Genomic DNA, 14,524 nt, shown 5'->3' with positions numbered 1-14,524 from the left:
ATACTTTAATATAATGCTACAGCATCCATTATTTCACAGTTCACTGGACCGTGTCTGGGTACAACTAATAGCTCAGATACCATTTTCCCATAATTGTACTGTATTGTACAATTGTACTGTTTTAGTAGATATATAATGGGTGGAATAAGACGATCAAAGCATAACAATTAGGCCTAAACATCTTCATTTTAGATCCGTTTATTCCCTTGTCCATATTGCATATCTCTCATTTATATCTTAGAGTGGAGAGTCACATTATCTGAACTATGAGCCGTGCAATTATTGACGTATTATTCCAATGGAATATGGATTTCTGGCTCGCTACGTGAATGTACAACAACTTAATGATGGGTGTCTAATAGAAGCATTTTTACAAGCCTATTTGTAGAACAGGAACTGAATCAGTTTATCTTTGCTCATATTTCACATTTCTAAGTTTAAAAACTGTTGAATGAGAGATGACCAGCCTGTACTGTATGTGTCATGGCTTTCGGCCTAAGTATAGATGTTAAGCATAGAACAGTAACAATAATTAAAATATTTTATTATTGTAGGTGTGGTACTTTTACTACATTGAGCCAATTAAAGACTTGAAGGTATGTTAATTTTTTTAATTATGTGGAACAATTTAGGTTTTACACACACACACATACTCTATGCATATACACATAATATACATAGTATCTAATAATGAACAACATATGTTATACAGTTATTATAAATGTGTTTCAAAACAGTAACTCTTTTACAGGTAACTTACAAGCTGGAGGCCAGGCAGGAATATTTCCTGCATTACTAATATTGGCCTCAAGGGGGCAGAATCTACAGCGAAGTTTGTACCACAAATAATTAACACTTTTAACGAGGCTGGATGCGCCAGCTGTGGCACGGGGCATGTTCCCAGTAAGCGGATGGGTTTGGGGCCCTGTTTCCCCACAGAAACAAAAACGTATGGAAAGCAAATGCTGCGAAGGATGCCCCTGAAATGTTTGACATGTAAAGAGACTCCGACAACAGAGGCATCGTTTCTGTTTCATTGTACTTCTGCTTATAACCCGCAGCCAACTAACATGCACCGGATTGGTTCCTTCTTATTTCAATGAGAGGGCAGGCGGCATAAAACCCAGAACTGGATTTTAGATTGTTATCAAGACATTAAAGATGCCACAAAACAATGACTTTTTTGCTAACATAACTTGCTTACTTAAAGAAAATTAAAGTGACCGAACTGTTTTTCTCTGCTTTCACCCCGTTTATCCAAAGAGACACAGAATGTATAGAATGTGCTCTGTACTGGGGACGCGGTGAGAAGACGTTTCATTTTGTTCTCAATAAAAAAAAAAAAGTCAGTGGGCGGACTGTCACATTGGCATTAAATAAAGTGAAAAGAAAGAAATCTCCCAGCATCCAACCAACAGTCGATTATTAGAATTACTTTTGGAAAATGGATCAACGCTGGGGTCACGTGTGCGGAGTTTGCATGTCGTCGTGGGGTTTTCTCCACGTACTCCAGTTTCCCCCCCCACAGTCCAAAAACATGCTGAAGCTAATTGGAGTTGCTAAATTGCCCGTAGGTGTGCATGTGTGAGTGTGCCCTTCGATGGGCTGGCCCCCCACCCTGGGTTGCTCCCTGCCTCGTGCCCATTGCTTCCGGGATAGGCTCCGGACCCCCCGCGACCCAGTAGGATAAAGCGGTTTGGAAAATGGATGGATGGATGGATCGACGCTGCAAATAATGATTTAATGTTGACATGTTCAATCACAATGGAAAGAATTCTTATTTAGCATGACAATAAAGTATTAGATTAAATTTACACGCAGTCTAGGAAAACAGCTAAGCTTTATTACACCGTAGACAAATCGAAATCAATATGACAAAACTAGAATATACAAGCACTGGCCACTTTATTAGGTACACCATGATGGTAGCAGGTTGGATCACCGTTTGACTTCAGAACTGCCTTAATTCTGCATAGCATAGATTGCACAAGGTGTTTGAAAAATTCCTCAGAGACTTCGGCCCATGTTGACTTGAAAGCATCACGCAGTTGCTGCAGATTTGCCGGCTGCACCTTCATGATGAGAATCTCCCATTCCGCCACATCCCATAGGTGCTCTATTGGATTGAGATCTGGTGACTGTGGAGGCCGTTTGAATACAGCAAACTGTCACATTGAAGAAACCAGTCTGAGATGACATGAGCTCTGTGGCGTGTTGTCCTGCTGGAAGTAGCCATTATTATCTGGGTATCTGTGGTGATAACGGGATACACATGGGCAGCAACGATACTCAGGTAGGCTGTGGCATCTAAGCAATTTACACCTGGTACTAAGCGTCCAAAAGCATAGAAAATACCCCTCCCCCCCCATCATTACACCACCACACTAGCATGAATTGTTTATACAGAATACATTCACACTGTCATGTTCACCATCAGAATGTCACAGCAGGACACTGCCCTGACCAGGCAGAGTTTCTCCGGTCTCCCAGTGCGTCATTTTGGTGAGTCTATGCCCACTGTAGCTGCGGTTTCTTGTTCTTAGCTGAACGGAAGGGCACCCAATGAGGTCTTCTGCTGCTGTAGCCCATCTGCTTCAAGGTTTGACGTGTTGCGTGTTCAGAGGTGCTGTTCTGCATACCTTGATTGTAATGAGTGTTTATTTGAGTGACTGTTAACCAATCTGGTAATTCTTCTGCGACCTCTGTCATCCACAATAGAGACCTGCCACTCAGTAGATGATTTTTTTTGCTGTTGTTTGTTTTCAGCCAATTCTCTATAAACCCTAGAGATGGTTCTGTGTGACAATCGCAGTAGGTCAGCAGTTTGTGAAACCCTCATAGCAGCCCGTCTGACACCAACAGCCATGCCACATTCAAAGTCACTTAAATGGTCTCTCTTCCCCATCCTGATGTTTGATGTGAACATTAACTGGAGCTCCTGACCTGTATCTGCACGATTTTATACATTTTGCGGATATACAATTGGCTGATAAGATATTCGCTTCAAAGAGCAATTGAACAAGTATACCTAATAAAGTGGCCAGTGAATGTATGCTGCTCTTAAGGATATTATCAATCCATTAATAATTCTGACCCCTAGAGAGACCCCTTCTCCCCCCCCCCCCCCAAAAAAAAAGAAAACAAAAAAAACAGCAACACAAAAAAACTATATTTTACCCATTCCGGGCAGCCACAGTACTGATTCAAATCGATTAATTCCAATAACGGTAATGATGAAGTTTTACAGCTATTGCTATAGACAAATTTGTTTAACGCACAACACAGGGGTGGACTGACATCAAAAAACAGTCTGGAGTTTGCTGTCAAGCAACCCCCGTGGTCACCTAGAAACTGCCTTTCACTTTCACAGTCTCAGCATCCTTCAGACAGCATAATGCGAACAAAGAACTCCAGAGGACCTGAGAGCAAACTTGTCAATTATTCTGTATAATTATTGCATTACTGAACCTGTAGATCACAGTCTCACGCATAGTCACCAGACATCTAAAAAGCTTTATTTCATATGCCCTAAGTTCGACTTGCGTGGTTGCATGTAGGAGCGCTGTCCGCTTTGCCCTATGCAGTCCCCTCGACGCACGCGCCGTGGCCCCTCCAGCAGCCGAAGGCATCATCTGCGCGGCAGCCCCAGTGTGCCCCGGTTCACGGGAGAGAGAGGGTACGCTGCACGGATGCAGGGACGCATTACGCGACACCGACCGCTCCTGAACACCACGGCAATTTCACCGCGAGTCCGGCTCGTCTGCATGAGGTATATTTAACGAAAAACACACCCGCGGAGGTCATGGAAATGAAGAAGTCTATTTCGGAGAGCAGCCGACCGCCCAGGAGCTACGGATCAGTGCAGACGACTGCGTGGCCGGGAGACAAATGTGAGCGTCAGGCTTGTATGATCCCAAAGCATCCTGCAGATTATGAGCAATGAATAGCCCGATTTATATGTCCGAATGGGGGCTGTAAATATTGTTTTCGTTTCTATGCGTATGTGTCAGCAGGATGCTGTCACGCTGTGATTGCATGTGCTGTGAGTTTCAATACAATAATAATACTATGCCGGAATGTACCGCTTAGTGATCAGACCGCACTAACCGCTTTGGCCGTCGATATAATGTCAAACATGGACCGGGTAGGCTATGTTTTTTTCCCACTACTGTCCATGTTTGGCATAGAGAGATCCGCTCAGAACGCTAATGGCTTAATAAATATGCAATAATACGGTTGCGCTGCACGTTCCTGCGGCGTGTCCACATACAGTAGTGCCAGTCAGCTTATCCCGGGAGCACCTTTGTGTGTTTTGCTCTGTAGTTGAACCTGACGGGGAGCCGCATGTTATTTTCCGCGCACCTCAGTATAATATGCATAGCGGCTGCTTTGTTTCGCCTGAGCAGCATCAAATCGGCGGTTTGCATGAACCGTCCGTGGTCTCACTGGTAGTTGGAAATAGTAGACCGAGTATTAAAAGGATTCCAATAAGAAAAGGTGATGCTACTGACATTTCAGAACGTGGAGACTCCGTAGACGGACATGTCGCCGTTTGATCACGGAATTTAATTCTGGCAGCCTATCATTAATGGTTAAGGGCGGGCGGGCTTCACTTCTCTGCACCTGCGTGACGTTAATCTCAGTTTGCAGAGGGGCAGCCGGGGCCGTTTAGATTTTACTGTGCTGCTTTACATCAGTCTGCACCCGAGACAGGCAGAATGTCTTTCTACGGGTGCGAATGTATAGGAGAAGGTGCTTAAGAAGTCGAAGTCACGTTAAAGTTTTATTCGTCGCATACGCAGTTATTATATTCACGGCATTGTGCAGCGAAATGCATGGCTGCCCAGCTCAAACACTGAAACAGGGGACATAGTTTTACGAGATGTGATTAAAAACGGTTCATGCGTATCAAGAGACAAGATATGAGTCAATAAACATAAACAATAATCATAAATATTCACAATGTGCAATTAGCGGCAAAGTGATAGGATTTACAAACGCAAGCTGTACATGTGTAAATTGGGTGGGCTGTTGGAGTATTTAGGCTAATTCGACAGTGGACCCGTAAGGAACTTTTTAACAGTACGTTTGATTTTTGTGGATTATTAACGCCCACGTCCTGTCTTCCGTAACCCATTACAGAAACATCAGTCACTTCAATTGCATTCGCTCCTTTTCAGGATGTCAAGATTGATTTTACAACGAGCACCTGTAACTCAGTCTGCTGCATCTCTAATTAATAGTTTGTTTATGCCTATGGCAATTGAGTCCCACCACTAAGGAGTACCATAAATGAGATTTCGCCCGGCGATGGGGCGACTGGCGTTTTCAGCACCAGCCAAATGAATTTGTAGGCCGGCGGCAAATGCGATTACGAACCGTGGATTTATGGCTGGGGAAATTAAACCGCACAGAAGCGGCAGCGGCCGCTTAAATGATCGCACGCGGATCCGACATGTCTGCAGCAACCAGAGGCATGACCTTGGACTAGTTTATTGTGTTTCTGCACTTATTAATTACACCGTAAATATAAAGTATAAATATTTTTTCGACTTTTATTACTTGCTAAGTAATCTTTATGCAACTCCCCGTCACATCCCATCTCACTAGTGCCTCCACCTTCGAATGTAGAACACAGGGGCGTAGGATACGGTGGGGGGGCATGATCACTCCCAGCATCTGACGCCGGCCCATGCTATTCCTGTCCCAGCCCAGTCGGACACGGTGTCCATGTCGGAGAACTCCCTGACGCCGGAGCAGCTGGAGGCGGAGATGGCGCGCGTTCAGCGCCTCCGCGAGGTCCTGGTGCGCCGAGAGTCCGAGCTGCGCTTCATGTGAGTTGACCCTCAGAGTTTATACCACCACTCAAACCATGCGTTTGCGTAGAGCCCCCCAGTGCAAACAGCCACCTAGCTAGCTATGATCTTCCGACTCTGCTTGCTAATGATTTATTTTATTTTCAGCACATCTTGGGGGCGGGGGAGTAATTTTTTTGAGTGTGAAATTCTGTTGAGAGGAGGAAGAGGATGGTGAGGATTTGGGAAAGATGTCAGGCTTCAGTACTGTTGAAAACATTGAGATGATCTATGAGCCCCCTCCCTCCAATAAATCATGGGTTTGGACGCTCTCCCTGTGTGTGCTGAGTGTTTCCGTTCGTCCTGCTACTGGGATTCTCTTACATCTCATATGCAGCGGTTAAGCTGACTCATTTTAATCCATTGTGTATATAAATGGATGGTTTGATAGATGGACAGTGTGGTGTGTGAGCTCATGGGAGTTATAAAAAATAAAAAGTTATAAAAAATGTTAAGAGGGCAGAAGGAAAAATGATTGGTTCAGAGAGATAACCAATCAAATTGTAGAAGAGGTGGGCCCAAGCAACTAGAGGAGGCAGGACCAACCAATCAGATGTTTTGGTCCCGCCTCCTCGAGTTGCTTGAACCCACCTACTCCACAATCTAACTGGATTAGTCGTTTTTCATTCTGCTCTCAGAATTTTTTTTGTGTAAGTAAAACTGCCCCGAGCAGTGTGTGAGCAGTGTGTGAGCAGCCGACCTGTCCGAGGTCTGTCCTGGTTCCTGTCGCCTGCTTCCAGGGTGAAGCTCCCGTGATTCAGACTGGATCAGCCCTTTTTGAAAATGGAAGGATAGATAAACGGAACAGCAGCAGATCTGGGGAGCGTAGTGGAAAGGACAGTGAAACGTGTCTCCACTGCTGGGGAGGAAGAGGGGCGAGCGGGGGGGGCGGGCGACGGATCCACACAGAAATTAACCGGTGCTTTGCTCTTAATGCGAGTCCGGCCGTCCGGTCATTAGCTGCTCTGTTGGTACCTGGCAGCAGATCCCCGGCAGCTTGCAGGCTGCTCATCGCTCTGCGCTGTGGCTTTTCGTCTGAACTCTTCGGTGCTCTTTGACCTTGAAGAGCAATTAATTCCATGGTTGACCGGGCAGCAGCTCGTGTGTGAATCTGGCTAACGTTCATGTGAGGCTGGGAGAGGACCACTTAAACTTCGAAACGGCGTTAGCGATGCGTGCTCGATACAGCCTTTGCGGCAGGCTGCCGATTGGACACAATTAGCCTCCAGTATCTGCTTTGAAGATGTGGTTTGAATGCAGACTGCAGACATCCAGCAGAACATCCTGGGGTTTCTCAGCAAAGCTGCTCGCTTGCTTGTGTTAATTACGGCTCATGACAAACTGAACACAGTAGGACTGCATCAGAATACATTGACCCTGTCACTGCAGGAGGCTCAGATTACGGTCCAGTGAAGTTGCACCTGCCATGCGTCACAGTGAAGTTGCACTGTATTGCATTGTATAGCAGCACACGAAACCATCTTCTGTACCTGCTGGTCCTATTCATGGTTGTGGGGGGGGGGGGTCCAGATCCTATGGACACAAGGCAGGAAACAACCTGGGATGGGGCACCAACCCATTGCAGTGTACACACACACACACACACACACACACACACACACACTGGTAGGTTCATTTCACCTGAGCATGTGCTATCCACTGGAAACTGCCATGATCGTATGCAAACTCCACACAAATGGAGCCATGGTGGGGACTCAAAAGTCAGTCCCAGAGGTGACAGTGCTGACCACTGCACCACCCCCTACCAAATAACATTTTAATAAAATGATTTTTTAAAACCGGCAGTCAAGGATGACACTTTACATCTGCTGCTGCGACGTTTTCCTGCTGGTAGAAGTGAGCTGATTTATTTAAAATCCTTCCCGATGAAAGTTTAAGAATCTGAAAATTTCAGCATTTCGAGACGGCTGGGGCCTTTGAACTGGATGCACTGAGCATGGAACAGTTTGCTGAGAAAATGTGTCATGAGAGCGCAACTCCGCAGAGGCCTGTGACTTGCCAGAGAGGGCATGAGTCATCGGGGCCCGGATTGCTGCCTGAGACGAAGGAATGTTCTGGCAGCCGAGCTGGGGAGGGATTCCCAAAGCCGGTGTGTGGGATGGGAAGGCTTTGAGGACCCGTGGGGGCGCTGCTCTGCCTTTGGAGTGTCTCGCCCGGGGCTGAGGGGCTCATGTCTGCACTTTGGTTGTACAGAGATGGTGTTCTTTGATGTCTGAGTGGAGTGCTGCTCGATCCTGCTTTGATTAAAGAAAAAGCATGAACTTCTATCCAAGGCAATGTGTACTTTTTTGAGAAAATCAGGTTAGCCGGTACCTGGAGCGATTGGGGTTAAGAACCTTGCTCTGGGGCCAAATGATGACATAAGTCTGCCAGCTCTGGGTTTTGATCTGGTAACCTCCTGATGGTAGGCACAGTGCGCTAATCTGCTAAGCCACAGAGGGCTGCGGGTTCAGCGCTGTTACTGCTGCTTCTGTTCTGTATCTTCAAAGCGGGGCTCCATTGCTCATAACCCTGACCCCCACCGCCCCCCCCAACCCCAGCCCACAATTCCTGCCAGTTCACTGGGACTCTGCAGTTTACATGGCATGCATCACAGCTAGAGGTGCACCGATCCCATATTCTGGATTAGTACTGACATCGATCCGTACCTATTAGACAGATTGGGTATTGGTCATGTGACCGGTTATTTAGTTTTTGGCAGTTTCTAAAAAGACAGCTACTATTTCTTGTTAAATTTATCAGTCTCACTGTACAATCAGGCTCTTTCCCATTTTACATGTGTTTTTCCCGGCATCCAAGCTAAACGCTAATGCTGCCACTCAGTCTGTTTTTGGGTGTGAGCACATTGAATAATGTGAAAAAAGTACCGGATGATTCGGGAGTCGCTAGCTTGAGCTGTTTTACTCGCTGAAGCTTGTGACACACGAGGAGCTGCTGTCGCAGTGGCGTGTAAGTGGAAGATATTCAAATTGAACCGAAAATGCCTCAACGCTAAAAAAACAGGATGCACAAACGAGGTGGAACCGTTCGTTATGCATGTTTCTAGGAGCCTAATTAAAGATTTAGGATATTAAAATATTTAAAAAGCACTTTTATCGGAATCTGTATCGGTTTCGGCAGTTGTGTATCGGAATCAGAACTGAAAAATGTGGATCGGCCCCTTCCTAATCTCAGCCAGGTGCCTTTCTCCTTCAGGATGGATGACATCCACCTGTGCAAGGATATCATGGCCCTCAAACAGGAGCTGAGGAACATCATGGCTGTACCTGGTAAGACTACGTGGGAGATGTATGTATATTGGCCCTGCAGTGACAGTCAACCCATTAGGCAACATAGGTAGCCACCTAGGGCGCCACCTTCTGGGGGCTGCTGGCTTAGCAAGCCAATTTCACTCTGTCTCAAATGAGGGGTGACAGTGCTAAACCTTGGCTATAAGTTTTTGTGATTTAGTCGTCATCATCAGTTTCATCATCGCATTAGGGCTGCTCGATATCATGATATAATCTCGATTATATGGCGCATGAGAAATAATTACTATGGCTTTAGACGACGGGCAAAACATTGGTCCAGATGCTGGCTTTTTGGTACTATATGGGCATCTATTTACACGCGCAGTTTCGTAAGCAGATTAGTAGTACGATTAAAATATGAATGACGCCAAAAATTTGTAATCTATGTAATTTGGGTGTATCCTCTGCTTGTATTAACTGATTTGGTCACTGTACTTAATGTCTCTGCATCATGCTTTGGGAAGCTTATTAATATGCAGCAGTTTTTACAGTGAACAAACTGGCAGTTTGTGTGACTTTTTTTGACAGTATGTTCACCTGGAGACACGTTGCGTTTCCAATAAAAACTCGCCGTTTCCCTTGAGTAGTTCACACGTAAATTGTAAGTTTACGGACATGCTGTGACTTTCCAATGAGCGGCTCCCGTTTTTTCAGAGAAGGACAAAACGTTGACAGACAAGCAGAAGGAAGACGAGCTGATTCAGAGGATCCATCAGCTCGTCCAGAAGAGGGATTTTCTCGTGGATGATGCGGAGGTGGAGAGATTGAGGTCAGCTCTTACTTCTGCGCTGAAGTCAGAAACAGAAAACAAAAGAGAATCACTATTAGACTCCAAGGAGGCAACATTATCTAACAAACTGTGGAAGACAAGGGGGTGTTCCACAAAGCAATGATCCTCAGTTAACTAGGTTAACTTAATCTAGAAGTCATGATCGTCCAATAGGAATGCTCTGTACCTGAACTCTTATTGGACGATCACGACATCTAGCTTAAGTTAACCCAGTTAACTGAGAAATCCTGCTTTGTGGAACACCGCTAAGGACTCCTTGTGGCAGGAGAGGTTTCAGTGGAGGCCTCCACCCACAGGCCACCTAACAGTAAACATAAGATCTTTCCAGAACATAGTCATTTGGTGTTTCCCCATCAGACCATTTTATGCATCTTCCCAGTGTTTTCAGATATTTATGAACGTGTCAGTAGGGTTCATGTTTAAAGGAGGATCACAAGCACCCAGCAAAGGCTGTAAGATCCTACCACTTCATTTTGGGGGAGTGTCAACGTGAGTATTTGTCCATGACTGGGAAGATGCCTTTTGTCCCTCCCCCACAGGGAGCAGGAGGAGGATAAGGAGATGGCTGATCGCCTTGGATTCCAGCTGAAGCCACTGGCAAAGCTCACAGATGACAAATCTCAGCACCAGGGTGAGACGGAGGAGCCCATCATGTGTTTATAGCTGCTGCCATTTTCTCAAGTTGTGTTAAAGTAATGGTGGGTGTAGGCGCTGTTGGTGTAGGTGCTATTGGTGTAGGTGCTATTGGTGTAGGTAATATTGCTGTAGGCAATGTTGGTGTTGGCACTCTTGATGTCGGCACTTAGTATATGCGCTGTTAGTGTATGTGCTATTGGTGTAGATACTGATGGTGTAGGTAATATCGTTGTAGGAGAGTTGGTGTAGGCTCTTGGTGTAGGTACTGTTGGTGTAGTTGTGTGGTGTAGTTGCTGTTGGGGGAGATGCTATTGGTATAGGGTAGGGCTAGGCAAAATGGAAAAATATTTTAATCATAATTTTTTTTCCATATCAGTAGATTTTAATAATTATCACGATATGTCATAAATCGTTATTTTCAAAAATAATTCATTATTTTGTTTTACTTTGAACCTCCTTTTATGTTTAAAATTCCTTTTTATAAACAGATCCCCCTTAAACGGAACATTTGAAAACTGACAAACTGAAATCTAATTTTAATAAAAAATAATACAATAATATTTTTGTCCTAAGGCGTAAAACTCGCAATACGCCTCTACAGTTTATTATTGGGTTTTTCCTCCGGCTGCCTTGCTGCTCCTTAAAGGCGGCGGGTATAACATTGCTAGTAGAGTTGCCGCCCATCTGGTATTAAAGAATAAAATTCTGTGTCCCGTTTTGAACCAAACCGGCATGCAACTGATGTAACGCTAATTGCTGGTGCTGTAAGTGCTTGCATTCTGTATGTTCTGCTGGATGACAGTGTTTCGCATGGTGAAATAAATTCATATTATTTTCAGGCTTAGCTGGCTGAAGTGTTTGCCAGAAATTACAACACGCAGCACCGGGCTGTGATGTGGTAGGCTTCATTAAATCGCCGAAGTACCACCTAAGCTATTTTTTACCGGGTTTATCCACAATATCAGTTTTTAAAAGGAACATTATTTTAGTCAACACTGCCATTATTACTGTGTGGATTTTCTCATGGACCTTTGTATTGGAGTTTGTTGGTGTACCTTTATCAGACAGGTTGATTTGGACAGACTTACTCTCCCTGTGAGTTTCACCGCTGTTTTGACCGTGCTGTCTTTCATGCGCCTGTCTGCCTGCCGCATTGCATTCTCGTATTTGTTCAGTAACTCCCCTGATTGGGTTTTGATGGCCGTGTCTGCACTTGTGCTCCATTGCCGGTCCTGACAGATAGACACAGAGGAAGTGACATCATTAACGTGCGTCTTAAATGATGCTTTTTATTGACCATTTGTCACATTGATATCACAGAAAATTATATTGTGATAATTATCATTCCCATTTTATTGCCCAGCCCTAGTGTAGTCGTTGCTGGTGTGGGTACAGTTTGTGTAGGTACAGTTGGTGTAGGCGCTGCTGGTGTAGGTGCAGTTTGCGTGGGTACAGCTGGTGTAGGCTCTCTTGGAGCTGTGGTTATTGCTGCTGCATAAATACCATAATTTGGATCTCTGAGCAATTATAAGAATTTAAATATTTAGTAGTTGGATTGTGTGCAATGAACACTTGCTTACAAAACATGTCTGCTGAGCAAACATGACTGAAATGGATTCTCATGGTCATTTTTCTGCTTCCAAGGACTCCTGAACACCAACATGGTCACCCCAGGTCCCTCACCCAAGAAGTTCTCCATTGCCAAGTCGGGGGCTGCCTTCATGAAGGACTGCTGCGGGGCCACCCAGTGTGTCATCATGTGACCCCACTTCTTTTTCCGCCCGACCAATCCAGGGCGCGTCCCGTCATCCCGCCCCTCACACCCTCCAATCAGAAGATACTGGTCTCTCTTCACTGTCACCTCTGTATAAGGCCTGGTGCACACAGTGAGCTCTGGAGAAAGATTAATTTCTACTGGGGAGGGGGTTAATGTATTTTTTTTGGAGGGGGAGGTGGTGGGTGTACTTATCAGGGCACAACTTTTTAAACTTTCCGTCCATCATACTGTACTTTGTTCAAGTTTCGTGTTTGTCTAGTTTGATCCCAGCAGCAGCGGCTGTGTGCTTTGTGTTCAAGACCAACCAATTAGCGTCACGCTAACAGGCTCATTAGCTGGACTGCGCTGGCGCACCCACCACACAGCCCACCTACACAGGCCGAGCGCGCTATTGGAAGTCAATAACAGCACTTTGAGATGGCTGCCTCGGTACAGTGTGTACATATTGCAGTTTTTTTTCTTTTGGGATCGTTATGCCGTTTTTATAGACTTTATGAACCTGTCATTAACAGACATATTAGCTCACTGCATTAGCACGACTGTCATGTTTTTAACTAAAGCAAGTGAAATCTCTACTTTCTGTATGATAGCATGAAGTAGTTCAGAAACAAAAATGACTTGTCACTTTTTAGGAATCTGTAACGTAATGCAGTCTCTTTCTTAATATCTTTAAAAAAATTTTACTCTGTAGTGTTTCACCCAGTTGTACCATTTTGTTCATCTCTAAATAGTTCCAGTGGTTGAGATGATTTTCTGTGCCGACGGTGTCCATTTCAGGAACTTCGGGAAACTGTGTCATCAGGCACGTTGTACGCGTCGAGGTTCTTTTGTCGGACAGCTGTGCTCTAACCAGCTTAGGTTCATACTCCTGTTTGCGGGTGGGCGAGGATTTGTGTTGGTTTCCAGTAAGATGAAAGATCGACAGCATGGTAGTCAATCGTGCATTTTCTGTTCCATCTCAGAATAAACTATAGTCCACTGATTAAACGTCTTTCCGTCGTACCTGGGCTCATTTCCGCGGTTAGCATTCTGGCATAGTTGACAAACAGTTATTGTCGCCTGACGCCTAATGACCAGGCGTACTGTTGGATGTCCACTTTAAGGCGCCGATGGTTAAGGGCCTTTATTCTACCATTAGAATGAATTAATAATTCACACGGCGTTGGAAGAGAAATGGGGAAATCGTGGAAATCGCAATGACCACCGCAGGCAGCATACGGGCGGCTGCAGTCCCACTCCGCGTAATGATGTTTCAGTCAATGACGGATAACATAATCAATTTTGTAATGGACATTATAACATGTAAGATTATAACGGAGCGGAAAATTCCAATCGCGTAGCGACGTCATAACGTGATGTCTCATGTGTTCGTGCTGATGCTGGCGTAAACAAACCTATTCTGCTGCCAGTGTTAACATGTGGCACATACAACTGTATGCAGTGTATAATACTTCATAATGACAATAAACAACTATGTTGGTATATGTATGTACCATACTGATACTTTTTTATCGTTACTTAAGCTATACCATAGTAGCATCTAGGTTTGTGTCAGTACACTCTACGATGTTTCCACGATGACAAAATGGCCTAACGATGCATTTCTCGGAACGTAGCTTCACCATTATTTAACACCTGACTGTATTCTTGCAGGAGTCATTAGACACACCATTGCCATCATTGGTTAATCTGTTTGTCTTCCAGATTGTCAGCAGAGAAAGAGGCTTCTCTCGGCTGAACTCTCTGCAATCTAACACAAATAAAAACAGCCTGAAGCGTCATTAGTTGCCTGTCTTTCTCTGCATTACCCCCCCGCGTCAGTGTCAGGGCTCCTGCGGTCACTTGATTTCCATTATTCACCTGAGCTCGACGTCTAGGAAATGTCTAGAGAAGCACAAGTCCTTGGACAGCTACTGACATTCAGTGACTCAGAATGGAGGTGTGCTTTCGCATTAGCAGATCAGCACTATAAGACCAGAAACAGGAATAAATTTGAGATTTCTTCACAGATTGCCCAAACAGATTTTTTCCATACTTTTTGCCCATTTATTTCCTACATCACAGCTGCCCCCCCCCCCCAGTTTAGATTGGTTTTTATATGCTCCTTCTCAGCCACATAAGGAAAGGCTGTGTACCATGTAACTACAGTACATGT

The 14,524-nt window shown here is 44.9% G+C and overlaps 1 protein-coding gene across 2 annotated transcripts; it reads left to right on the top strand.

Moving 5' to 3' along the window:
* Nucleotides 1–3,594: 3,594 nt before the first annotated feature.
* Nucleotides 3,595–14,143, top strand: LOC125717439 (bMERB domain-containing protein 1-like). 2 transcript variants are annotated; one of them, XM_048990359.1, is made up of 7 exons: nt 3,595–3,890; nt 5,711–5,834; nt 9,072–9,145; nt 9,821–9,935; nt 10,496–10,587; nt 11,432–11,490; nt 12,237–14,143. In XM_048990359.1, exons 1-6 carry the CDS (start codon nt 3,803–3,805, stop codon nt 11,443–11,445), a joined length of 507 nt encoding a protein of 168 aa, XP_048846316.1. In that variant the 5' UTR covers nt 3,595–3,802; the 3' UTR covers nt 11,446–11,490; nt 12,237–14,143. The 2 variants fall into 2 exon arrangements, with proteins under 2 accessions (XP_048846316.1, XP_048846315.1); XM_048990358.1 differs by lacking the exon at nt 11,432–11,490 and having other exon boundaries at nt 3,596–3,890.
* Nucleotides 14,144–14,524: the final 381 nt, after the last annotated feature.

Source organism: Brienomyrus brachyistius, chromosome 22 (assembly GCF_023856365.1).
Source record: "Brienomyrus brachyistius isolate T26 chromosome 22, BBRACH_0.4, whole genome shotgun sequence".
Taxonomy (NCBI): domain Eukaryota; kingdom Metazoa; phylum Chordata; class Actinopteri; order Osteoglossiformes; family Mormyridae; genus Brienomyrus; species Brienomyrus brachyistius.
This window is presented reverse-complemented; position numbering and strand designations above follow the sequence as displayed.